Source organism: Eschrichtius robustus, chromosome 11 (assembly GCF_028021215.1).
Source record: "Eschrichtius robustus isolate mEscRob2 chromosome 11, mEscRob2.pri, whole genome shotgun sequence".
NCBI classification, from domain to species: domain Eukaryota; kingdom Metazoa; phylum Chordata; class Mammalia; order Artiodactyla; family Eschrichtiidae; genus Eschrichtius; species Eschrichtius robustus.
The window spans coordinates 104,568,212-104,593,713 of record NC_090834.1 but is presented as its reverse complement, the minus strand read 5'-3'; the positions used below and the strand labels follow the sequence as shown (position 1 = coordinate 104,593,713).

Sequence of the window (25,502 nt, the reverse complement as noted above, 5' to 3'; positions counted from 1 at the left end):
CATTGTTAGAGCTGGAGCCGCCACCCAGCGCCCTCTCTCCAGGATGGGGCCTGTGGTTTTTGGTCCCGGGGGCTGGACTCCCAAGTGATGCCTGTACGCGGGTCTCCCCAGTCCCAGGGGGAGGAGACAGAACGAGGCAGCCCCCCTTCCTTCCCGGAGACCTCAGCCACTTCATCTCCCAGGCCCAGCCTTCCTCTTCCCCCAGGCCTGGGCCCGTGGGCAGCCCGATGTCCCCGGCCAGCCGCCCCCAGAGTCTGGGGGACAAGTCACCTGAAGGCCATGACCACCACCAGGGCGATGATGGTTCCCTGCAGGAACCGCTGGCTGATGCAGGCCTGGTCTGGGACCACAGACGATGACTGAAGACCAAGAAGAAAGGAGGAAAAGGCCCAGACTTACGGAGCCCATGGTCTGACCCACGGTGGGCTCTGTTGGAGGTGGGGTACTCATCCCCTCGGGGGGCAGAGGGAGAGGAAGGAGAAACTAGGGGCTGGGAGGGCTAGAGGGTCCAGAAGGGAGGGGAGGGGAAGCGCTTGGAGTCAGTGAGCCTGGAGAGACGCCAGCTGGAAAGGGAGGCCACGAGGATGGGGAGGCCCCAGTCCTTGCCCACCCTCACCTTGCTGGCCACTTTGGGGGGCCTCTTCTTGTGGGGGACGCTGCCCGCCCGGCTGAACTGGCTCCCTGCGTGGCTGCAGCAAGAGGGCAGGGTCAGAGGTGCCTCTGGGAAGGGGGTCTTGCCCTCCCCGGCCCCGAGCCCCCACCTGAAGGCGCCCGAGCTGCCGGTGGACTTGAGGCTGTCGAGGCGCCGCAGCTTGGCCAGCTTGTGGCTCCAGCGCTCCAGCTCATCAATGCGCGTCTCCAGGTTGTCCGTCAGCTTGCACAGCTCCTTCACAGCACCCACGTTCTCCATGAAGATGCGCTCCTGCCGCGGGCAACGGCCAGTGTCGAGGGCACAGTCAGCCCCTGGGAGCCCCAGGCTACGGGCCCATCGGGGCGCAGGAGGAGGGCACTCAAAGGCTCCCCACCCAGGCCAGCCTTGCCTCTCGTCCAGCCTCAGCTCCCTCGGCTCCCTGTGCCTGCCTCCGAACAGCATCCCGCCTCTGCGCCTTTCCCCACCCGCGGTCAGAACCCGCTGTCCCTCAGAGGCTCCCACCCTCCATCTCCCCGTCTGATGAACACGATGTCTCAGACTTCAGCAGAGGCCAAAACATATCACATGCTCGTTGGTGCCCATCCTCATGCCAGGAAAGTTACAAACATTATCCTCACAACAAACCCCATGTTTAAGCTTTGCCATAACCACATTAGAACTTCTTAGCAGTAAATATCGTTTCCCTCCTTTTGCAGGGGAGGAAGATGACCCTCAGGACGTTCTTCTTGCCCTTGATCGCACAGCCAGCCACAGACTGGCAGAGTCCCCACCTCCCACCTCCCACCTCCTCCTCTCCCAGTGGGGTGGGGAGGGGGCTCTGGAAGCAGCATGAGAGAAGACTGGGGGGCAGGGGGAATGCCCCTGTTCTCCGCACTTCAGCGTCCCCGGTCTCTACGGAGGGGGTGAACGCCCTCCAGCTGGTCCACCCCTCTGCCCCTTGGGCTCCCTCAGTCCGTCCTCCACAGACCTTGTTCACCACCAGGAAGTTCTCTATGGTTTTCCCATTGGCAAAGACCACGTCTCCAGTGTCCTTCACGGCCTCAGGCAGGATCTCCTTCACCTCCTGAGCGATGACACCTGGGGAGAGGCAAGCCAAGTGTGTGTCAGGGGGGAGGACTGCCCACAGCACCGTAATGTAAGCAGGGGCTGGGATCGGTGAGGGTGAAATTCTGGGGGCTAGAGATTTGGGATCCAGGGAGCCCTGGAGCAGGGGGCTCCGAGGCACAGGGTCGCAGTTCCAGGGATCAAGGTGTGGGGTTCCCTGGGCTAGGGATAGGCGCATATTCCAGGCAGTAAGGACCCCAGGGGAAAGGGAGCAGGGATCCAGGAGAATAAAGGCAAGATTCATCTAGGGAACAGAGGAGCGAGGATCCCAGGGCCACAAGTCCCAGGCTTCCAGTGTCAAAGGGCGAGGGGTCCGGCCCGAAGGGCAGGTCTTCCGGGGGGGCCTGGATTCCCGGGGGCAGGTTTCCAGGAGTCATGGGAAGGGGTTCCTGGGAGTAGGGTTTCCAGAAGACAGGGACTGGGTCGGGGTTACCAGATCCCAGCCTGCGCACGTGAATCCTTACCCGTTTCTGGCGCCGCGGCCTCGATGCCAGCAGTGGCGGCAAACTCTGGCTTGTATCTGTAGTGGACCAGCCGCATGCGCGAAATCCTCTTCAGCTGCTCGGTGGTGTCCACCTGCGCGGGAGCCAGGGCCGAACTGAAAGCCTCCCGTCCTGGGCCCGTCCGGAGGCAGCAGTGTGGAGGGGAGACCCTGCTACTAGGGTCGCGGGATCCAGAGATCCAGGGCCAGCCTCCCCCAACTCCTTCCCCTGCAGCCCCGCCCCCTACAGAGCCCCGCCCCTACAGAGCCCCGCCCACAAAGCAACCCCGCCCCCCGCGGGCAACCCCCGGGCACCAGCTCCTCCCGCTCAGTTGCCCCCGCCCACAGCCCCAACCCCCACCTCCTGCAAGTGCTCCTTGGCCCGCAGATCCGAGGGGTGCATGAGCGAGCCCATGACCTTGACGTTGCCGTGCACCACCAGCGCCTCATCGGGCCGGTCTGTGTTGATGCCCACACGGCCATGGTGGAAGACGGTGTCGGGCACCTGCGCCCGCTGCCACAGCACGTCGCTGTCACTCTCAAACTGGCCCGGATTGGAGGCCTAGCAGGAGGTGGGGTTGGATCAGCCCTGGGGGATGGGGGACCTGCAGCGCCCTGGGAAAGGAAAGGGGGAAACCCCGCAGCCACCTCTCCAGCTCCAGCCAGACCTCCTCACCCCACCATGCCCAGCTTAAACTGTCCCTCCCATTGTGGCAACCAGGTCCTGGCCACCTCCACACTTTATTGTGAAGGAGACGCTGTGACCCAGACAGGGTGGGAGCCTTGCCCAAGGCCACACAGCGAGTGCCCAGCAGGATCAGCATTCCGGCTCCTGACTCCTGAGGACCCCTGTATCTCTCCTGAGTGCTGTTTCTCCCAGGTCTGGGGAGGACTCTCAGCCCTCTGGGGGGAGGTGGCCCTCACCCGCACGATGATGCGTTCTGAGATCTGGGCGGCCAACGTGTAGTTCTGGTTCTGTGCGTGGGCCTGGAGGGCCACCACCAGCATGAAGTACCTGGGGCACACAGGGGTCTTAGAGGCACCACGGGTTCTGCCCCACTGCCTCCCCACCCCCCGCCAGCCTTCCTGGGTCAGATGTACAGTGCCCACTCGGTCATCTCGCCCAGGCTCCCACCAGCCAGGAAGAGGGCATGAACACCCCGTCTTACAGAGGAGGAACCTGAGTCTCCACTAGGGGGCGGAAATTCCCCAGGGCCCACCAGCTAGGAACCAGGCTTCTGCTCTCCCATCTGTAAGTCATTAAGGGCTCTGAATCCCAGGTCCCTTTTTTGTGAAATGGGTGAGTCTGTGGGACTCCGTGCCTGGCGTGCTATGTGGGGTGGCACCCTCCCGCCCCTCGTCCTCAGAAATGGAGCGGCTCCAGGGCAGGGGCCCAGCCTGCTCACCTCTGGTCAGGGTTGGGCTTGCCCTTCTTGCGCATGTTGTTGGCGGTGGTCTCGCTGAAGTGCAACCTCCCCACAGTCACCTTCGTGACCTGCTCGGGGGGCAGGCTGACCCTGCAGAGGAGGGGCAGGGTACTCAGGGCGCAGGGAAGGGGGCTGCGGAGAGCCAGGCCACAGTGGGGCACTGGGGTCAGGAGTGTGTAGGAGGTGCACATTGTGGGTGCCTTCCCGCGCTCCCCTTGGCTCCTGCCAGGGTGAGCCCTCCTGGGGACCACCCGCCACGGGCCAGACACTCACGTGACAGGGTTGAAGGGCCGCTTGCTTCGGTCTGACTGCGACTGCTCGATGTTGATGGACTGGTTGAGGGCCTCCAGCTGGGGGAGGAGCAGAGGCCAAAGGCACCTCAGGGCCCAGGTTCCCCCCCGGGTCCCGCCCTCCTTCGGCCTCTTGGCCCAGGCCTGGCCCAGCTGGGGCTTGTGAGGAAACCGAGGCCCTGCCCTCCCCTCAGCCCACAAACGCTGGTGCCTTCTCCTACACGCCACACATCCCACAGCCCCACGCCCACACCACTCCCCCACCTATGTGCACACGCATGAGCGCGCACACACACACTCACCCTCACTGGCCCCCAATCCACGCCCGCACACCCCTCCCAGCTCTGAGCACACACCCCAAACCGGCCTCCACAGTCACCTGCTCACTCCCCACCCCACATTCCCCAGACCCCATCCCACACCCACTTCCCCTCAACCCCTCCACGAGCACTGGCTGTGCCACGCCAACGCCAGACCCCGCTCGCAACACTGATGGAGACGCACCCGGCCGACCCCCCGGGGAGCTCATGGGCTCAAGATCAACCACCACTGTGGCGGTGCCGGGGGATCGCAGGGGAGGGACCTCAGGGCAGGTGTCCCCGAGGATGCAGCAGAGTGAATGGTGAAGGTCAAGAAACGTGGAGCTGGGAGAGGAGGGATGGAGTGGTGTTCAGTGGGCATCCCAGAGAAAGGGAGCCACCTGGGGGAGGCGGGGCTGCGACTGGGCACAGCGAATGGCAGGACCCAGGTGAGGCTGGGTTCCCGAGGGCCTCTGCAGGCCCAGCCTAGCAGTCAGGGCTTTGCTGGGGTGAGGGAGATGGGGTCCTGGAGGCCTTGGAAGGAAGAATGGGAAAGGTCTCAGGCGGAGCACGAGTCGGGAGCCACAGCGGAAGCTGCCGAGGACGGTCAGACAAGGAGGCAGGTGGCCTGGTCCCGGCAGAGGTGGGGGAGGGGGAGGGGACCAGATGGAGGGGAGTTCTGGGGGACAGCAGGGCCTGGTGCATGGTGAGGGGTGGGCAAGTGGGCCCCGGATTCATGGCTCAGGTAACCAGGGCCCTGGAGCCCCGTTCCCAGAGAGGGGGCCCGGGAGAGGGGCAAGTTCCCAGGGAGTTCATTTGGGGGTGTGGCACTGAGGCCGCTGACAGTGGGGTCAGAAGAGGGGTCTTGGCTGGGGGGTGCAGACTTGGGATCACGGGGTAGAGAAGGAAACGGGAAGCGTACCTGAGAAGAGGGCTGAGGGGCCTGACACTTAAGGGGCAGGCACAGGAGGACAGGCGGAAAGGGGGGACTGGACTTAGCCACGAGGGGTTTCCTCAGGACACACTCACCTGGCCTTGGGCTCTTTCGACTCCCCCCAGCCTTCCTGCCCTCCTGCCCTGCCCTCCTTGCCGAGCCCCAGACCTGCCTTCACTCCGTGCAGCTTCAGGTAGAAGCAGTCAAGGGGCTTGAGGCCTTCGGGCGTCTTGACATACTTGGGCTCGCCCAGCATGCCGATGTACACCGTCACCTGGAAGTGGTTCTTCTTCTGGCACACAAAGGCGTCGTCGCCCACCGAAAAGTTGAAACCCTTGTCGGCGTCCACGCGGTAGGTGAGCATGGGCCTGGGGGCAGGTGGGGGCACTCACCCGAGGCCCCGCACACCGGGCTTGCCTTGCCCGTCCCACCCACATGCCTGCGTTCCAACGCAACTTCCCATCTGGTGCCCCCATCCTCAAAGCACTCTCGGGGCTGCCCCCATTTCTCAGAAATGGAAACTGAGTCCCCAGGAGGATTTGAGCTCAGGTCTGCCAATGCCTCAGCCAATATTCTTCCCACTACGTGCCTGGGACCACCCCACCCTGGTGATGGGGGGAGGCTGGGCAAGACACTTGGACGGGAGGGAACTCCTGAGGAGGGGGCCTCACGGCCCCTCACCACACTTGGCTTCTTCCCAGAACGCTGCCCAAAGCCCCCTCCCTCACGGGAGACGGGGTGAGAGGGGATGCGTCTGTGGAGGCTCACTGCGCCTGACAGCTGGTTGCCATGGAAACGGTGGAACCAGGCGCCGGCTCTGCGCTGGCCCAGCCCCTGCCCACCAGCTTGCTCAAGCCCCCAAACGTCCTCATTCTGACTCCTCCGTCTGCCCGGTTGGGGAGGGGGCACCCTGGGCAGCCTGGCCTCAGTCTCAGTTTACGCATCTGTTGCTGGCCAGGTGTTCCAAGTCTGGACCCTTTGGGGGACCTCCAGGTGGCCTGAAAGGGGGTGATTGTTGGCCCGCCCTCACCCAGGTCCCCAGGCAAAAGCAGTGCCCCGGATGCCCAGGGTCCGCCTGGAGGAAGCTGGGCAGGGACAGTGTTTCCAAACTTGTGGGGAGAGGCCTTTGGGCCTGGCTAACGTCCACGGGAAGGCCCAGAGCTCACTACTTCTCCCTCCCTGGGCTCCACCCACCTACCTGACCCAGGGGAACACCCAGGAAGTGCCTGGGCCACACTGGGGGCCTCAGCTGGCAACTTCCTGGCCCTGGGACCTGGGGTGGCAGGGCTGGCCCAAGAAGTACCGTAGTAGGAATGGGGGCTCCTCACCAGGCCATAGGGCTGGACAGCCAAAGACCTCCCTCCCCTGCCACCCGGACAGGGCCTCAAAGGACCCTTTCACCACTACACCAGCTGGACACCCCCTGCCCCAGCCCTGAGGGCTTGTGCCTAACAACCCGACATAGCCTGGGACACCCAACTCCAGGAGGCTGGTCTAGCTGCGAGAGGGCCAAGTCCCAGACACCCTGCCCAGGCCTGGCAATGTCCAAATGAGCTGACGGTGAGCCATGGCCTTCCGTGGGAGTGAGGGGAGTGGTCCCGGAGTGCTCCTGGCCAGGTCCCAGGAAGCTGAATCCACATGGGTGGGTGCTGAAGGAGAGCGAGGAATGCCCGGCCAGCCTCTGACCCAGTCCTCCCCCACCCACTCATCCCTCCCCTCCAGGGAGGGGGCTGCTGGAAGGGCCTTGCTGACACTCCACTTCCGGCTACCTTCCTGGAATGCAGAAGGAGGAGTGGGGGAGGGGGAGGGGGAGGAGGAGCCAGCGAACACCCCTCCACCCACTGCTCCCTGACTTGGCCCCACCGGCCCCTCCCTGGCGGACACCACCTTCTTCAGGAGGCCTCGGGCTGGCTCAGGAGTCAGGAACCCTGAGTGCCAGTGCTACCTCTTCCCTGAGCCTGTCTGCTCTTCTGTGAAACGGGACCATCTCGTACCCGGTGTGCTCCCCAGCCCTGCTCTAGGATTGTGATGCCAGGGCTGGGGGTCTCCGGACGGCGTGACCAGGAGGGGTGAGGAGGAGCATAGGTCACTCACAGCTCCTTGTAGTTTGCATCGTACAGTGTCGCCCACTTGTTCTGCTGATGTGGTTGCCACTTGATGGACTGGTAATTGGGGTCCAGGTAGGAGCCACTGAGGCTATCATTGTCCTGAAGGAGACCTGGAGAGAGAGAACGGCCATGGGCCACGGGCTCTGGGCCCCGGGCCCCACACCCCCAACTTGAAAGCTTGAGCAGGCCAGCCATGTACCTGGTGAGGGTGCACCTGGTGGGTGCCAAGGCGGCGTCTGGACCCGGGCGATGCTGAGGGGCAAGGAGCCAGGGCCGGGTGAGAGCGGGCCCTGGGGAGGCCAGGGTGGGGATGGGGCTCGAGCTGGGTGCGGTGGCAGGGATGTCACGGTCCCGGGCTCCTGTTTGATCATTCCATTCAGCATCTGGGCATTGAGGGTGTTGGGGGGTGATTCGGAGTGCTTCCTCTTCTTGGAGGGGTGTGTGGGGAGCCTGGGGGGGGGGACACAGGTGTGCACCATGGGGGGCTGGCCCTCCCCGAGTCCCCTCCCACTGGGCAGTACCCCCGCTCCCCTGTTCACCCTGTCTCAGCAGGACACGCCCAGCCCAGGGGATACCTCCTGCACGAAGCCCGTGCCTTTACCTCCTAAGTGCTCCCCCATTACTCTGTGTTATCATTCTGTTTCTGTCCCTCCTCCCCACCCCCCAGACTGTGGAATCCAGGAGGGCAGGACCCACACCTGGCTTGTCTGTACGTCCCCATCACGCCCAGCAACTGGCCTGGCACACAAAGTGCTCAGAATCATTCGTGGAATGAACGAGTGAGTCTGTCCCTTCCCTGTGGTGTCATTCTCAGGGTCACTCTTTATAGAGACGGCTCTTTGGAGAGCAGCCTCCATGGTTAGAAACAAGCCACGGAGGGCCTGGGCCACGAAGGCTGGGAAACAGAGTTTCCTGGGAAGGGGGCTGACGATTTGGGGGCTACACAGCACCCCTTCCCCTTCTGGTTTACAAAAAGCTTTGCCAGTGGAATCTTTCCTTGAATGAGATCTTTCACAACATCTCAATGTGCAAAACAGATAAAAAGACAATTCTACGTGTTGGAGTCAGAGCAGGAAGCTTGGGTCTATGCCTAGAACCTCCTCAGAAACCCGAGGACTCCATGGCGACTGGAAAGTCACTGGTGTCTGGGTAAGAGCACAGTCCCAGGTTCAAGTCCTGGCTCAGCTCCCTCCTACCTCCGTAGGGCAAGCATCCCACCCCCCAAGCCTCAGTTTACCTATCTGGGCAATGGGGGTGGCCGTGCCCGTCAAATAAGGTACTTGGGAGCACTTGGCCTTGGCTGTGAGTGCCCGATGCATTGCTCGCACATACGTATACATAACACTGACCCCCACCTCTGGGGTCAGAGCCTTCGATCCTTCCTGGGTTCATCCCCGCCCCTACCTCCATCTCTACCCTACCTGCTGCTGCCCTGAGCATCCCCCACCCGGCCCCCACCAGCCCATCTCCCCGCCCCCCACCCCGGGGGAGGCTGCCCGACTCTTACTCGGCTCCGGCTCCGTGTTGCTGCAGCAGCTGGTGCAGCATCTGGGACTGCTGGGTATGGTGGAGATCGGTGGGCACCAGCCCCTGCCCCATGGCAGCGTAGGGGGGCATCGGAGGCTCAGCCTTCATGTACAGATCCCGCTGCAGGACGGGGTAGTGAGGCGGGGGCGGCGGGGGGGGATGCTCCGGGCGGGAGGGCACCCCCACGTGGCAAAGGCTCTCAGGGGTTAGGGTGCGCAGGAGATGGGGGTCTGTGGGAGAGATGCGGGGTGGCCATCAGGTTTCCCGGCACCAGCTCTCCCCGGGCAGGGTCTCCTGATACCCGCCCCCTCCTGAGCCCAGCCTGGGGGCTGCCCTCCCGCCGATCCCACGTGGGAGGAGGCTGGGCAGCCTAGAGGCTGGCCACTACAGGCCCAGGTGGGGAGGCCAGACCCTGCCCAGGGGGTGGGCAGCCTTTCACCCCATCCGAGCCAGCTCCTTCCCCCGGGCCGGGCCAGGCCCGGCTCCCTGGGGAGGTCCCGCATCCCAAGGTTCTCCCCCAGCCCCTCTCAGGCCTGCTCCTCCTCTGAACCTCAGGAACGAGTCTCCGGGGACCCCCAGCGCTGTCCTGCGGGGGGCCCTCCTCCCTCCGGCTGGCCCCAGGGGCCAGCCCCCCAGCCTGAGGGGGGAGGCCCCAGCTCCCTTTGTTCCCCAGGAGGCATTCCAGAGATGTTTTTGGTAAGATAAACAGAACTCTTGACCCCTCTCTGGGCTGTGGGGAGACGGCTGCCCGTGAGCCCTCTGCTCTTGGCCACCTGGGGGCCACTGCACCCCTGAGCACCTCCCAAGGTGAGGTGGGCCCGGCGGCAGCCAGGCCTGTGTCCAGGCTGCACCCAGCCTCCCCCAGCCGTCCACTTACCGCCGAAGGGCGCGTCCATGATGGCGCAGGCGGGCAGGCGGGTGGCATCACCGGCAGGGACACTTGCTCAGAGGCAGGGCCAGGCTCCCCACCCGCCCATGGGGAAACAATAGCCAGCGCCAGGGAGTATTTGACCAGCGATAATCTGGGCCTGTTAGGCGGCCGCTGGCCCCCTCCCTCCCTTGCTTGCTCCCTCCCTCCCGATAAGGCCGCCCCAGCCACTTGCCCAAACCCCAGAGGGGGAGGGCGGTGCCCGCTGGACTCACCATTCACCTGCTGGGGGGAGTAGGCCTCGGAGCCAGAGTCTGGGGGGGAGTCTGGCAGCGTGCTGTGGAGCAAGAGGAAAGGGTGGTTGGGTGGGCAGCCGAGCCCCTGCCTTCCAGCCGGGCAGCTCTTCTGTGGGGCAGGGTCCCGGAGACCCAGGGGCTGGAGTCTTCGAGGTTTCTTCACAGCCCCCGTTATGGGCATTTCTCTGTACCAGCTACCTTGGGGTGCCTGGCAGGGCCCAGTTGTGGGTGCAGGCCTTGGGCTCTGGCCCAGCATCCCCTCAGACCTACAGGGCACTTGGGAGCCTGTCACCTGTGTCCCTGATGATGGCACAGGGATTCAAGGACTCCCTCTGCAGACCGAAGGGCCAGGCCAGCTCTTTCCTTCCTGCACCCACTGAAGTCCCACTTCCTGGAAACTCTAGGGGCCGGGCCTGGGAAACTTCAGTGGGTCACCAGGGGGGCTGCCCTGCCACAGGCAGGTGTAGGCTGGGCAGGGAGCCAGCTCGCCAGGCCTGCACTTATTTTTTGCTTGCAGGTTTTGTTTTATCAGTGGTTCGGGCAAAAGAACAAACTCAGCTCTGAGAGGTCAACACGTCCTGCGTGAACCCTGAGTCCGCCCAGAGGGGGCGGCTGCGGTCACTCTCTGAGGGATCTGACTCTTTGGCCATCCTGGTCCCCACATCTGGAAAGGCTGCCCACCGTCATGCCCAGGCAGCTTCTGAGGCGGCCCAGCTGTTGTGGACACAGCCCTGGCCTGCTTGCAGGGTCCCCCAGCTCCCCTGGACAAGCCACCCCTCACCCAAACCCTGCAGGCCGTGTGAAGATGACAGGAAAAAGTGATGGGGATTCGGTCCTTGCTGCGCCCAGCGTGCTGACCGGGGCCTCTCCAGCTCCGGGTCCATCATCTCCCCCCACTCCCTGCGCTGCCCTGGCAGCGGCCTTGTGTAAAGGTCCTTCTCACCCTCTGGCCCCTATCAAATGTGCCGAATCCATAGGACCTTGTGTTCTTCCTCATAACTCCTCACTGAGCTCACGAGTCCTCGATTTGCTGATTTATTGATTAGTCACTCCCTCCCCCACTAGACCGCAGCAGCCACTACAGGAGGGATGTGCCTGCCTTGTTTACCACCTAGAACAGGGCCTGGCATGGGTGGGGGCAGTGGCCCTGGAGCGGCCCGGGGGCCACAGCGTGTCTGAGTGGTTCTGGACAAGCGCTTTCTCTCTCTAGGAAATGGCCCCAGTGTGCCACCGAATCCTGCTGTGAGGGAGGTGGGGCTTTACTCACAGGCTGGCTGGTTTTGGGGTCCCCCAGGAGCTGGTTACTGGGGACGGTCGATGAGCTCTCGCAGAGGCATGGAGAACAGCAGCGGGCGCCCAGCAGGTGCTTATTATGTGTCAGTTCCCTTCCCTCCCTGCCCTTCGGGGCCTGTGGCTTAGGGACAGCCTCTGCGCCTCAAGCAGCCAGCTGCCCTGCAGCAATGGCTCACCCCTGCCTGGCACCCCAGCTCCCCTCCACGGCCCTCCCCCTGTAAGTCAAGACACAGCCACTGTCCCCCCAGTACTTCCTCTGGGTTTCCTCCCCTGACTTCCCCAGTCACGCGGGGGCGGAAGCATTCGGGGCTCCGTTCACAGCCGGGGTGCCGAGGTTACGGGTTAGCACCCAGAAGGCCGGAAATGGTGGAGCTGGCGACGGAGGCAGGCTGCCTGGCCGGCGCTGTGCTCCCAGCACCCTGTCATCCTTCCACCCAGAGATAGGGTCGCCTGCCCCCTGCCCGAGCCTGGGGAGCCCAGAACTTTCTCCGAGCCCCTCTGCAGAGCCGAGCAGACCCACGCTCCCTGCCTCTCCCCGCGAGCATGTGCCTGCGGACTGCCCTGCGGTCTGGCTGGGCTGGTGGCCACCTGGAACCCTGGGTCACAGCCGGGCCCAGGCTGAGCCCTTGGGTCAGGCGCTGACGTGGGCTCCTTGGAGAGGAGCTGGGGAGGACCTGGGGGGCCGGTTTGGGTAGGGTCCCCACATCTGCACCAACTTCAGGTCCCGCACCTGTGCCATCGGCCAACTCCCTGAGGCCGCGGGAAACGGCAGCTATAAATGCACGAGTGACTGGGTAGGCCTGGTGCAGGGAGGGGTTTGGGTGCCCCGGGTGCCTGCAGGCGTGCAGAGGTGCTCCCCTGAGCGTAAACAGTTCTGCCTCCAGTCTCCCTCCCTCCCCGCCACTCTCCACACAGCTCTCGGGGATGGAGATTTTTCTAGCACTTAGGTCAGCCCTCATCACTCGCCTGCTCAGAACCCTCCGTGGCTGTCCACTGCCTCAGCACAAAGCCGTGAGCGCCTCCTCAGCCTGGCCCTGGTCCCCCAGCCACCTTACCTACCCACAGGGCAGCCCGATCCCCACCGCCCAGCCTTGGCTGGCACCTCCCAGGCCCCCAGTCACTGGTCCCACAGGCGGCCTGCGCCTGGGCCTCTGCATCTTACCCCACCCCACTGCCCTCACTCACCTGGGGGCATAGGGAGCCTTGGGCTCTGCCTTGATGGGGGGCCCAGAGCCCCCCAGGAAGGGCTTGGGAGCAGCACCCATGCCGTTGTTGTTGTTGCAGTTGAGCGGGGCGCTGTAGTTCGGGGGTGGGAGGGGGCCATGGCGACCCGGGGAGGGTCCGCCCCCGGGGGGGCTCAGGTGGTGGACCCCGCTGGAGCCGGGGATCGCTGGCTGCCCATGGGGGTAGGAGGCCACACTGGCTGGAGCAGAGATGTCAGGGAAGCAGCTGCGGAGAAGGGCGGAAGCTCAGCGCCAGCCGGGCCCCACCCCCGGGGCTCCCACCCGCAGGGCGGCTCAGTGGTTGGGAAAGGAGCAGCTTGCAGAGGCGGGGCCACGTCACCCCTCCCAGGTGGAGGCCAAAGGGGCTGGGGTGCCGCGGGGGCCACTCACAGGTCAGAGGCGTCCTCCTTGCTGATGTACTCCTCCAGGATGCTGGTGTCTATGTTGGAGGGCTCCAGGGCGCCGTTGATGTCGTGGCCTGTCGGGGAGGGGTGGACGTGAGAGAGGGGAGAGATTGGCTCCCCGAGACTCCTAGGCCTCTGGGCCCAGCCCGCCAACTCTCCCCAGGCTGGGCCCTCCCCATCTGTGTATCCCTCATCGTCCCCCACCTGACACCCCTCCAGGAGGTATTGGTGCTGCTGCCCTCAGTCCACAAGGCCACCTGGGCTCTGCAGGGAGGGGCGGGGCCTAGAGTGCAGGTCTGGACAGACCGGCTGCTTCCTGCCCCTCCATTCTCCTTTCCAGCTTCGTGACTTGAGCAAGTCCCTTCGTCTTGTCTATAAAATGGGGTAACCGTGTCCCCGTCTTACGGGGTGCTGTGAGGAGCAAACGAGGCGCTTTATTTAGCTGGGTGCCCAGCGGATACCACCCCCCTCACTGACTCAGACCCAGACTCACTGACTCTGTCCTGCCCTGTCCTCCAGGAGGCGGTTCCAGATGGCCCAGCTGCGGGCAGCCGGGAGCAGGAGGCCTGGCCGGGCTGGGCCACACATCCTGGGGGGCCCATGGGGCTGGGGGAGACTCCTGAACCCCGGGCCCCAGCTGCAGGTGGAGAGGGAGCAGGGGTCGGAGTCAGGAGTGCCCAGCCCACCCTCACTGCGTATGCCCATCACCCCCGTATCGAGGGCTGAGCCCAGAGGAGGAAACAGCCCCAGAGAGGTTCGGCGGGGGACAATGGTGGCCTGAGCGCTGCTCCTCTGCCTGACCTCTCCTGGGCCCTCCCCGCTAGCCCCAGCCCCACCAACGGGAGGGACTCACAGAAAAGGCAGCCAAGTTCTCTTGGGCATCAGCAGCGAAGGAGAGGGGGAGGCGCTGGCCTTTCCCCTCCCGGGGTCACCTTGCAGGGGGAGCTGGAGTGCTGGGCGATAAGGGGGCTGACGTGGGAGATGCGTCAACTCCGATAATGGAGGACGGCCCCACCCACACTGCTGACCTGGGCTGGCCGGCCCCACTGAGGCAGGAGGCGCCCCTCCCACAGGCCCCTAGGCCTTGAGTCTGGGGTCTGCGCCTCACGCCCCCTCCCCTGGTGAACCCTGGGAACAGAGCTCAGGTCCAGTAATAAATCCTAGCTCACCTACTCCCTGCTGTGTGACCTTGGGCAGGTCACATACCCTCTCTGAGCCTCAGTCGCCTCAGTAAAATGGGGACATGAACAGCTAACGCTTTACAGGGTTGTTCTGAGGATGAAACAAGTTAAGGTATATAAAGTGCCCGGAACACAGTGGGTGCTCAGCAAACAGAGTGGCTGTCCCCACTCCCCAGAGCCCTGGGGTCCCCAGGAACCCCCAGCCCAGGCCCCTCCCTGGCCCTGGCCGGCATTTCAAGAATGCTGAGCCCCGCTTAGGTGATTAATGAGTGGCTAAGCCCTCCTAGGAGTCACGCGCTGCCTGGGACAGGCCCTCCTGCTGGCCCCCACACTGGACTCACCCAGCCAGGAACAAGGGACACCCACCAAGCACCGCCAATGGCCGCCCAGGGCAAGGGGAGCTTCTCAAGCTGGGAATGACCAGGCTGCATGCCAAGGTTCTAGGACCCCCACCCCGTCCTTCCCTGTTAACCGAAGGTCCCATTTTATTGAGCGCCTGCTGTGTGCCAGGCACTTTCAGAGCCAAGTACATTAATAATCATAGGAGTTTATTATACGTAAGGCATCCTGCAGGCTCTTCCTGTGACATAATTCTCCCAATCTATAATGGTGACGATGACAGTGGCTCACACTGACTGAGTGCGTGCCGGGCCCCAGCGCTATCCGAAGTGCTTTACAGGTTTACCTCCCAGTCGCCCCTGCAGACTTGGTGTTTGTTATTAGCATCACCCCCTTTGTTCAGAGAAGTCAAGTCTCTTTCCCAAGGCAACACAGCAAGGAGAAGCCAAACTCAAGTGCGGGGGCCTGACTCCAAGAGGGAAAGTGTAGTTGGTGGTCGCTGAGGCTTCCCAGCCATCCTGGGCTGCCCCACTGGATGAGGGGGAGGGGGTGGTCCTGAGGGAGGATCAGGCATAGGAGACGGGGAGGGAGGGGGTACTGGAGCGTCACTCCCACCTTGGCTGCTGAAGCTGCAGGTTTTTGAGACTGAACTTGGAATCCACAGTGAATGATGGGGTGATAGAGTCATGGTGCTGCTATTTATAACAGGCCAGGCCCCCTCCTCCCCTCCTCCTCCTCCCCTGGCCAGGAGCACTCCTAATCACCCCTAATCCTCCTGCCCACCTCCCCCGGGATGGGGGGTGCCTCAGACAGAGGCATCTTGGGAGACCCCTAACGAGAACCAGATGTGGTTGGGGGGAGGAGAGACCCTCGGTGCCAGGGGCCGGGCGGACGGGAGGATGGAGGAGGGAGGGGGGAGCCACTGGGGCAGGGTGGGGGTGGGCCAATGGGTGGGAGAGAAATATGAGGTTTGGGGGGTTGGTGGGCCTCCTGAGGAACACTGACCCCACACCTCCTCTTTCTCGGGGAGTCCTCACCGCCTGTCCCAAAGGGTCCAGCCACCCAGGAGATGCCCCCCGCCTATCCCATGAACCACACTGGAGATCTCTAACCCAACGTTCCAGCAGGACAGGGGGGAGTGGGGACTTGCAGGAGCCCAGGGACTCCTGAGGCTGGGGCAGAGCCCCCAGGAACCCAGGAGAAAGGCAGGGCCCCCTCCCCCACTGCTCCCCAAAGAACCCCGGAACATCCTGGAACACCGTTGAGCAGCAGCAGATACCCGTCAGGCAGGAAGCTAAGAGTGTCTCATGCTGATCCTCAGGACCTCCCTGCGAGGTGGGGAGGCTGCCCAAGGTCCCACAGCCTGAAGGTGGCACCACCAGGTCACAGACCAGCATCCCTGCCCTCCCTCTCCCCAGACCCTTCAACTTCCCATTGCTCGGGATAACCAGAACCCTCGTCCGTCCAAGGCCTGACGTGGTCGACCCCCTGCCTGCCCCCATGGCCGCTCCTGCCCCAGTGCCCCTCCCTGCAACTCTCCACAGTCCAGCCCCCGCCTCACTCCATCCTGGGACAAACACCCCCTTGCACATCAGGGCCTTTGCACATGCTGTTCCCATTCCTCGTGACTCTTTCGGTTTTGGCTTAAATGTAAGTTCCTCCGAGAGACCGTGTCTGACTCTCCCATTCTCCTGAGCGGCCTCCTTTCTACTTTCTCATCAGGCTCTTTGCTCTCCTGCCCAGCACACACCTTGGGGGAAGAATCAGTCCTCTGCCCACCCACTGCCCATAGCACACACTCACCGAGCGGTCACTCTGCTCAGCCCCATGCCACACACGGTATATGGCTCATATTTAATTCCCATAACAACCCTACGGCGTAGGTGGTTTTCTTGTTCCCTGTTTCACAGATGAGGAAACTGCGGCTCAGAAAGGATAAACGCCTTTCCCATAGCTTAGAGGTGTGGCAGCGGGGCTGTGAGTCCTGCCCCGTTTTGTCTCTCAGCGGTGTAAGCATCTAAGCATGCCGCAGGCACACGATAAATGTTCACGGCATGAATGAGCAAAGTGGCAAGCGGGGCACTGGGACCAGGCCTGCCTGAGTCTGGGCACCTCCGCCCGGCCATGCCGTGGTCAGGGTCCAGGGCTAGACAGGGCCCCTCCAGGCACCGCCCCTGCCCTGCTGAGCTATGCACCCCAGCTGCTCCTCATTAATTAGGCCCTTTATTACCTGCTTTTAACAGGAGCCAGACACTGCTCCTTCCCAGGCAGGCGGGAATCGGGGCTGTGGGAAGGAAGCCCCTCCCCTCCTCTCTCCTCCTCCCTTTAGGGCCACCCAGCTAGGCAGAAGAGGAACCGAGGGGACACAAACCAGGTGCGGGATGAGGGCGGATGGGGGCCCAGGTGGTCCTCCACCCTGGACCCTTCCCTTCCTGCCCCCTCGTGCTCATGCCCACCCCCCCCCCCACCAGCTGTGGCCACTGGCTGAGTCTCGGCCATTGTCCCGGGGAACGGGGGAGGGTGGGGACCCGGCACAGTGGGAGGCTTGTGCCCTGCCCACACCCTCCCCCTCAACCGTCAATGGGGCACTTGTCAATTCATGCCCCAAACATGGCGGAAATCCCGTCGGCCACGTGGCCGTGGGCAGGGCAGGCCATGGCCTAAGGATGCCGGCCAGGCCTAGCTGATCTGAACCTGGGGCTGACAGGACACAGGTCTGTCCCCCTGCTGTTGAGTGTCCACTCCAGCCATCTGAATCAGAGGGGCATCCTGCCTCCAGGCAATGGCTGGGCCAGGGTAGCAGTGGTCAGGGGACTGCCCACCTTGGCATCCCCATAATGCCCTAAGGGACCCCTGGGGTCAGAGGCCTGGTTGCTAACGCGGGTCCCCCTTCATTGCTGCGTGACCCTCGGCAAGTGACCTGACCTCCCTGTGCCTCAGTTCCCTCCTCTCTCAAGTGAAGGAGATCCCTGCATCACGGGGTGGTCGTGAGTCTTCAGTGAGATGGTGGGAAAGCTCCTCGCCCCTAGAAGGCCATTCCTCAAATTGCTCTGTTGCCATCTCTCTTGGGACTCCCATCTCCTTTCCTGCCCAGGCACAACCTGTGCCATGATGTTATTCTGGCACACGCATGGCACAGTCCAGCCTCCAGGATTTGGCTCTAGCCATCCCCTCTCCAGTGGGTAAGCCTTCTGTGACTGCCTGCCTACCCTGGCAGTCCCTCCTCAATCACCCCAGTCACAGAGGGCCCCCAGTGCTGTGGCTCATTTCCCAATATTGACTGAGCTGATCAACATGCACCAAACTAGTTCACACTGGGACAGGGCACAGAGGGCTCTCACCTCCCTTGGTTTGGACTTTCTATCTTTATTAATATGATCTATGATTAACATGACAACTACTTCAGGCTTCAAATTGTGACCAGAGCCTTCTCACTCAAAATGCCTTCAGGCCAAATGCTTGATTCTGCAAGCTAAGCTTTGCATCTCTGCATCAAATCCCCAATTAGCTTGGGGCTGAATGACAAGGATGTAGCTCTGGAGTCATTGCCATCAGGTCCTTAAATCTGATCCACGGTTGTCTTTGTTCCCTCTCAACTTCTTGCCAAAAATGCGGTAGAGCTCTGCCTCCTGTCTGCAGAGACCCAGATCCTCCAGGGGACCTGAAATCTTTAGCCACCCCTGGGCTATAGCTATGTCCTCCCCTAGTCCCCACACAGCTGCCACCCTGTCCTCAGGTCCACACAAGGCTGAACTCCAGCCCAAAGATGCTCCCAAAGCCAGGTCCAACAGAGCCGGGCCCAGCAGTTGTGGCCTCTTCTTAGGGAACCCACATTGGTCCCTAGGGATCTCCACTTTGCTCTGGGGGGCCCCAGCCCTCTCCCACAGGGACCAGGCCAGGCAGGCTGGGGAAGGCCCCTCCCCACAGAGGCAGAGTAGAGACCCTGCAGCTTGGGGTGGGAGCAGGTCTCTACCAGGGTTACCCATGCCCACCTGTGTTCATACACCAGCATGCCCCACAGGCATGTGTATACACAAGGGCACACTCCCAGGCATGTATCCACTGGCACGCACATGATCGTGTACATCCGAACATACGCATATACGGAGGCACACCCCCCGTACACTGACACACACATGTGCACATACCAGCATGCTCCAAGTGTGCTCATTCATTCCTTCACACAATTATTTACTGAGCATCTACTATGTATCAGGCACAACTCTAGGCTCTGGAGATAAAGCAGTAAACAGACAAAACCTACTGCCTACATGAAGCTGACATTCTGGATGCAGAGTCAGATGACAAGCTAGATGGGTAAAATCCACAGCATTTTAGAAGGTGACAAATGCTACGGAGACAATAAAGCAGGGAGATGGGTTGGGGTGCTAGGAGGGTGGGGAAGAGCTGCAATTCTAAACAGGGTAGCAGGGAGGGCTTTACTGAGCAAAGATACGAAGGAGGTGAGCCACATGGACATCTGGGAAGCGCATTCCAGGCAGTGGGGAGGCACTGCAAAGGCCCTGAGGCATGTTCACATCTCAGCACACCTCACAGACTTCTACACTTGTGCCTACCAATGCTCGCTGACCCAGTGGCAGGCCCAGGCCAACACACCTCCCCATCAGCTCTAGGTGGAGCCAGTCCAGCTGAGCGAACTCGGTGTCACAGACCCCAAACTCCACCACCAAAGGCAGCCCCCTCCAAGTTAGCAAAGCAGGGGATGGGGACTCCCCCCCACCCCCCAGCCCCCGCCAAGGCCACAGACCCTAGGAGGGAGAACCATGGGGGGAGAAGAGAGCACAGGGGACTGAGATGATGAAGAGGGGAGTGAGGGAGGATCCCCAAGCTCCTCACAGAGACAGAGGCTGCGGTTGTGCATTGGTGGGGCTGGAGGGATCTAGGTCAGATGGAGGGAAAACTTTCGCACTGATGCAGCCTGGAGACAGGGGGAGGCCAGGAAGCCCTGAAGCCCCCTGTGCATAGTCCAGGCCAGTGGGGGCTCAGGACCCAACTTCCTTCCCTCCCACTCCAGGCCTTGGCACTCTTGGGGTCTCACTGCTTATGTCACACAACCTAGATCATCTGAGTGAGGGCTCTGAGGCCCAGAGAGGTCAAGGGGCTGGACGGCAGTCACCCAGCGCAGCCATCAGTGGTGGGTGAGGACCCTCAGCACGCAAGGAGGAGAGGCTCCCTCCCGCCCCACTCCAAGCTAGCACCCAACTGTGACGGGTCAGGAGACCCGGCATCCCAGCCCAGCTCTGCCGTGGCCGCCCTGAGTGAGCCTGACCCATTGCCTTCCCCTCCTGCCTCAGCAGCCCCCTCTCGGAAGTGAGGGGACACCCGCACTTCCACGGAGGCCCAGGACTCCCGGGAGACACCACATGCGAAAACCTCCGGCCTGGGTGTGGCAGGCAAAGAAAAAGGACAGTCAAGCCCCTTCCCCCCCCACCCCCACCCCGCCACCTGCCCAAGGCCCAAGTTCCGCATCTCTTGGGTAGAGGGCGGGGCAGGCCCAGCTGGAGCCGGCATCAGGACCAGGCAGGGCCAGACCTGTCATGGAGCAGAGCTCCTGAGTATAGAGTGTGCTCATCCCTGGGATAAGTAGCCCAGAGAGGGTGAGGGGCTTTCCCAAGGCACACGGCGCCAGCCACAGGCCCCAGCCCAAGCTTGGGGGCACCGACCTACCCGTGGACCAATAAATCCTCCAAGTGGGGAGCATAATACCTGTTGTAAGCCTCCCAGGGGAGAATAATCACAATCCAGGCTGACATTCATAGAGTGGAACAGTGCCAGGCACTGCACGAGGCCCTGCTCAAGCCCCTTTTACCTAACCCCCACGGAAACCCTGAGAGGCAGGTACTCTTACTGCAACTGTATTCCCATTCTACAGATGGGAAAATGGAGGCACAAAGAGGTGCAGTGATAGGCCCAGGAGAAGGACCGTGGGTAAGCGGCAGAGCTAGGGACAGATCTTCAGCCCACCCCAGGGAGTGCACATGACCAACACAGACCCGAGGGGCTGCCCAACACGGTGGCAGCGGGGGCTGGAGATGGAGGTGAGAGGGGAGGCCCCCCCATACACACACCCAGGCTGTGAGGAAAACTGAGGCCCAGAGGAGGGGGCCGTGAGGAGAAAGAAGGTGGGAAAAAAGGACAGGCAGCCTGGGTGGGGCGGGGCCATCCCTGGTTAATAATTCAGTTAATGATTTCTTCTCCCCGTCCTTATCGAGTGGGCAAAGTCCAAGGGCAGCAGCCAATCAGCAGCCCTGCCAGGCTGTTACCCAGCGGCCTCTGCTGCCAGGGCCCCCCAGTCCGGTAGGCCCTCGGGAGTCAGGGAGCGGGGGCCAGGCCCCCAGGAGGAGGCCGTTCTGCCCAGAGCAGCCAGTCTTTCCCCCAGACACCCTGCTTGGCTTTGCCTAGGACCCCCAGGGGTACTCTGCCCAGACCCCCAGACTCAGGAGAGGCCCTGAGGCCAGCAGGTTGGAAGCAGCCGGCTCCGCTCCCCTGTACCGAGCCAGGCCCTCACAGAGAGTCAGCTTCCTGGGGTGCGCCCTCCACCCCGCCTCTGTTCACACAGTCATTGTTGCTTCCATTCCTTGGGAACATTTCCTGCCCCCCTCCCACCCCGTGTGGCCCTGTGCTGCGTGTTGGGGACAGGGCGATGAGTCAGACCCCTGGCTACCACTTCCCCTCCAGCTGGAGTCAGGACCTTGGGAGGTGGGGCTGGGACAGGAGTCCTCCGGGGGGGCTCTGGGTGGACCCGAGAGGCACCCCATCTCATCTCCTTGAGAGTCAGGGGTCCGGCGGTCTCCCCCATCCGCCTACTCCCTGGTCGCACGGCAGACAGACAGGCGGACACAAGGCACAGTGCCACCCCATCACACACTGCGCCTCAGCCCCAGATTCCTGCCCAGGGTGGGCGTCCTCTCCCACAAGTGGTCAGGTGGTCTCCTCCTGGGGCCTCCTCCTGCCCTCTGGAGGCAGAGATGCTGATCCCCATAGGAAGGCCACCCTCCCTCCCCCAAGGCCCTGGTGGCAGAGGGCTGTGCTGAGGCCTGGGTGTCAGCCCTGGCTCACGCTGGCTAACTCCCTTCTCTCAGAGCCGCAGTCTTGGGCCCTGGGAAAGGGGGCCAATGCCACCCCTCCCCTCCCACATCCCAGAGCTGGGGAAGGGTGGCTCTCAAACCAGGATCTGGCGTCTGGGGTCTGTGAGGAGCCCATCCGCCCCGTGTCCAGTGTGTATGTCCTATTCGGAGGCCAGGAGTTTGTCTTTGCTTGGTGGCTAAAAAGAATCACATTGGAAGTCCCTGCTCTGGTCCAGCCCACCTGCCTACCCCAGGAGGGGACATGAGGCCAGAGAAAGAAAGTCACCAGGCCAAGGCACCCATCAGGTATGGAAGGAGTGAAAACCCGGCTCCCAGCTCCAGCCCTGGCGGGGCTCTAGAGGCCAAGGGAGGTCCCCCAACCTCTCGGTGGCCCTTCCAGCCCAGCTCCCCTCAGTCGCTTCCTCCACATCCACCGGCTTCCTGAGAGCTGATCGCTGCTCACTTATGCCCCGTGTGCCCCCGGAGCCAGGGGCCAGCACCCTCCCCCTTCTAAAACGTCCCTCTTCCCCAGGGCTGGAGGACGAGGCTCAGCCGAGGGCATCATCAGGACCTGCTCTGCCACCCACTCCTGTCTTGCAGGTGAGGAAAAGGGGCCCAGCGAGGGCGAGAGCTCTGCACAGGGTCATGCAGCTCTCAGTGGCCGAGCCTGCACCAGAACCTCTAAAGTCCTATGGGGATCCTCTGATGCTGCCTTGCCCTGTCCCTGACGAGCTCTGGGAGTCCAAGGCCCCAGCCGGTCAAGGTGATGAGGAGAACACCTGCCACTGTGCCCCGGTTACCTGCTGGGAGCCAGTGCATCCTGCCCGGAGGGTCCCCTCTCTGCAGGCCCTGTGCCCGCCGATCTGGGCGGCCGTAGCCTCCCTCTAGGGGATTAGCAGGGCAGTCACGGGGGCCGGGCTGTACCAGCCTCGAGGGGGCCGCCCTGTCCCAGCCTCCCACCTGAGGCCCAAAGCGCCTTAGCCTCCAGCCCACCACCCTGAGGCAGGGTACAGCCGGGCCCACCGCACAGGACCAGGCAGGACCCAGGGCATATGCTTGGTGTGCCTGGAGAGTGGGCCATGTCACACGGGGCGCCTGGGCACACGCTGCCCCATTCAGCCAAGCCCTTTCCCACCTCCAAGTCCAGAGCTGAAAGCACAGGCCCTGCCCGCCGTACCCACTGTCCTGGGGAGTGACCAAGGCCAAGCGGGACCCAGGATGAGCGCTCAGGTGTCCCCAGTCCCAAGGGCGACGCAGGCATTGCTTCCCCTCCCTCCTCCTGGGAAATACATCCACGTGCGCAAAAGCACCGCTGCACTTCCACACTTCCACTCGTGAGCACACTCAGCAGCGCCCCCGCCCAGGGGCGCCCTAACACCCCCACTGCGTCCCCCACATGCCGCTGCCCACCGGATTCCTGGCCAGGCCTTCCCCCCCAGGTGGCCCCGGAGACCCCAGCCCTCCGCGCCCGCCCCACCTTCCCCCCATCTCAGGCTCTGGGAGCACTTCTCCAGCCCCTGGCTCCCTCCACAGACATTCTTGAGTCTGCTCTTATCTCTCTGGAGGGAGCAGAGCAGCCTCCCCGCCAGGCCAAGCCAGGCCGGCCGCATGGCTGAGCCGTGGCGTCAGGCCCCACCCCACCCCCCACCCCGCCCACGGCCAGGAGGGAAAGTTTGGCTCAGGAGACAGGGAGCCTGGGCCAGCCAGGTCCACCCCTCTGCCCAGGCCCAGGGTCCTGGGGGAGGAGGCACAGGGATTTCTGCAGGAAGCAAGGGGGCCGGGCCCGTGAGTCATCTGGGATGTCCGGCGGGCTCCGGGCACCCCCAAAATAGTGGCCCCCAAGCAAGGACTAGTGTCCCCTTCCTACCTCCCCAGAGCCCCCAGCCCCCATAAGGCCCTTCAAGGCTCTTAAAGGATGAACAGGATCTGGGGAGAACAAGAGCCCCCGGGACTGACGGGGAAACGCCTAGGAACCTCAAGTGGCCCAACTACCTGAGGATCAACCACTTCATCTAGTCCAAACCTGATTTCTTGGATTCTGGGGGTGTCCAGAATCCTGGAGTGGGGAGGCCTGAGGCTTGGGGATGCCCTTACCTGGACTGTTCAGCAAGCAGAGTGGACAAAGGCTCCCACCCCCCCGGCAGTCACAGACAGGGAGAAACTAAGTCAAAGAAAGGCCTTCCTTGCTCCCTCATGGGACTCCAAAGGGCTCTGGGCGCTGGGCTTGAAACTTGGACCCTAATTCCCTGCCCTGTGGCCCAACAGCTGCAGCACAGTGTGCCCCGTGGGCCACCCGCGCCTCGCCACAGGCAGGTTCACACTGATGGAAGGTTCTGGATCATTGAGTTTTGGGTTCTGAAGGCACTGAGGTGCAGGATATGGACTTCGGGACTAGGGGGAGGGTGGGGGCAGAGGCTGGGCTATCGAGGTTGGCGGAGAGAGACGCAAAAGCACCCAGAGGGTCTGGCTGGATGTTCCAGTGAGGGTCTGAGAAGCTGGGAGATGTCAGCCTGCACCTCTGCACCCCCCTCCCACACTCTGTCTCACCCCTCCTGAACCCAGAACCTAAGAGGGGGACAGCCTCAAGGGGCAGAGACTACTCAGGAAAGGGGAGTGGGTGAGATGTAGGAGCAGACCCCCAAAACCACTGGCCAGGAGCAGGGAGAGGGTAGAAGAAAATATTGTAGGGTGTGTGTAGATCCCAGCCCTGGGGAGGGTCCTATCAGGGTCAAGGTGAGGGGATGAGGTCACTCCTGGGATGGGGGCACAGCCAGAGGAGGCATAGCTCCAGGGACAGGTGTGAGCGAAACAGCCCCGAGGAGCCACACAGAGCTGGCAGGATGCCGTTCCCAGCTTTGGGAGGGTCTCGGAGTGCGGAGGTGGCTAACGGGGGGATGCCAACTTCAAGAAGGTTCCAGAACCAAGGAGAGTATTCCAGGGTGGGAGGTGGGGAAATCCAGCCCACAGAGGAATGCTGGGGAGGGGTTCCCAGCCCTAAGTAGGGGAGAGATAGCTGCTTCAAGGGGAAGTTCAGCCGTGGGGGAGGGAGCAGCCTTGTGGAAGGTGGGTGACAGTCTTGAAGGGGGTCCCTGTCTCAGGGAAGCACTGGTGGGGAGGCGCTGGGGGTAGGAGTCAGGCTGGGGGTAGGGTGCCAACCTGAAAGGCACACAAGGTGCCTGGGTCTCTAGGCGGGGGTCCCAGTCTCTGGGAGGCATGCTGGGGTGCCAGCCTATGAGGCATGGAAGATCCTAGAAAGCATGCTGGGGGCCCCAGCCTGGATGGGGTCCCAGGGAAGCACAGTAGAGGGTCCCGGCGTCGGGAAGTGCGCTGGGGGTGGGAGGTGTCAGAATTTAGGGGGGACTGCAGGTCCTGGAAGGCATGAAGGAGGACCGAGCAGAGAAGGGGATACAGCTCCAAGGAAGTTGTGTGTTGGGGTACGCGGAGTGGGGAGCCCAACTTCAGCGGAGGTGGGTAGTAACCTCCAGGAGACGGAGGAGGGCCCCAGCCCAGAGGAGGCGTTCTGGGCGGGGGTTGGGGGTCCCAGCTTGATGAAAGCACAGTCGGGGGTCCCAGCCCCCGGGGAGATCGGCTGCGGGTTCCCAGCGCGAGAGGGTCGCCGCCCCCGCCGGCCCGCGGTCCCTCACCTTCGAAGAAGCGCTGCAGCGCCTCCGTCTCGTCCACCACCTCCATGTCCGGCCTGCCCCGCGTACACTCCACCCCGGCCCCGCTACAGCCCGGCCCGGGGGCGCGGCATCGCCGGCGCGGCCCGCGCGACAGTCCCGGCTAGGCTCCGGCTGCGGTCCCGCCCGGCCCGCCGCCGCGCTCGCCCCCCGCGCGGCACTGGCCCGGCCCCTGCCCGCCCCACGCGCCCCGCCCGCCCGCCGCGCGCAGCGCCCCCTGCCGGCCCGCCCCATCCCCGCGCCGCAGCCCCGCGGCGGGCAGGACGCGCGGGGCTCCTCCAGGGGGCGCTCGGCGCGGGGTCCTAACC

At 63.2% G+C, this 25,502-nt stretch overlaps 1 protein-coding gene across 2 annotated transcripts in view; it reads right to left on the bottom strand.

The window, feature by feature from the left end:
* The window catches only part of MYRF (myelin regulatory factor), a 30,847-nt gene extending 5,630 nt beyond the window's left edge, over nucleotides 1-25,217 (bottom strand). The window contains exons 1-17 of one of the 2 annotated variants that reach the window (XM_068555255.1): nucleotides 25,159-25,217; nucleotides 12,893-12,980; nucleotides 12,465-12,728; nucleotides 9,966-10,027; nucleotides 8,803-9,052; nucleotides 7,495-7,745; nucleotides 7,282-7,405; nucleotides 5,360-5,555; nucleotides 3,938-4,014; nucleotides 3,644-3,754; nucleotides 3,162-3,252; nucleotides 2,599-2,799; nucleotides 2,221-2,332; nucleotides 1,620-1,729; nucleotides 762-922; nucleotides 617-689; nucleotides 271-359 (exon numbers count right to left, since the gene is read on the bottom strand). In XM_068555255.1, coding sequence (XP_068411356.1) covers nucleotides 271-359; nucleotides 617-689; nucleotides 762-922; nucleotides 1,620-1,729; nucleotides 2,221-2,332; nucleotides 2,599-2,799; nucleotides 3,162-3,252; nucleotides 3,644-3,754; nucleotides 3,938-4,014; nucleotides 5,360-5,555; nucleotides 7,282-7,405; nucleotides 7,495-7,745; nucleotides 8,803-9,052; nucleotides 9,966-10,027; nucleotides 12,465-12,728; nucleotides 12,893-12,980; nucleotides 25,159-25,204 — 2,306 coding nt within the window. In that variant the 5' untranslated portion in view covers nucleotides 25,205-25,217. Of the gene's footprint in view, nucleotides 1-270; nucleotides 360-616; nucleotides 690-761; nucleotides 923-1,619; nucleotides 1,730-2,220; nucleotides 2,333-2,598; nucleotides 2,800-3,161; nucleotides 3,253-3,643; nucleotides 3,755-3,937; nucleotides 4,015-5,359; nucleotides 5,556-7,281; nucleotides 7,406-7,494; nucleotides 7,746-8,802; nucleotides 9,053-9,965; nucleotides 10,028-12,464; nucleotides 12,729-12,892; nucleotides 12,981-22,314; nucleotides 22,334-25,158 lie in introns of those variants that run through there. The other variant, XM_068555256.1, reaches the window with a different exon arrangement.
* Between the last annotated feature and the right edge of the window lie 285 nt (nucleotides 25,218-25,502).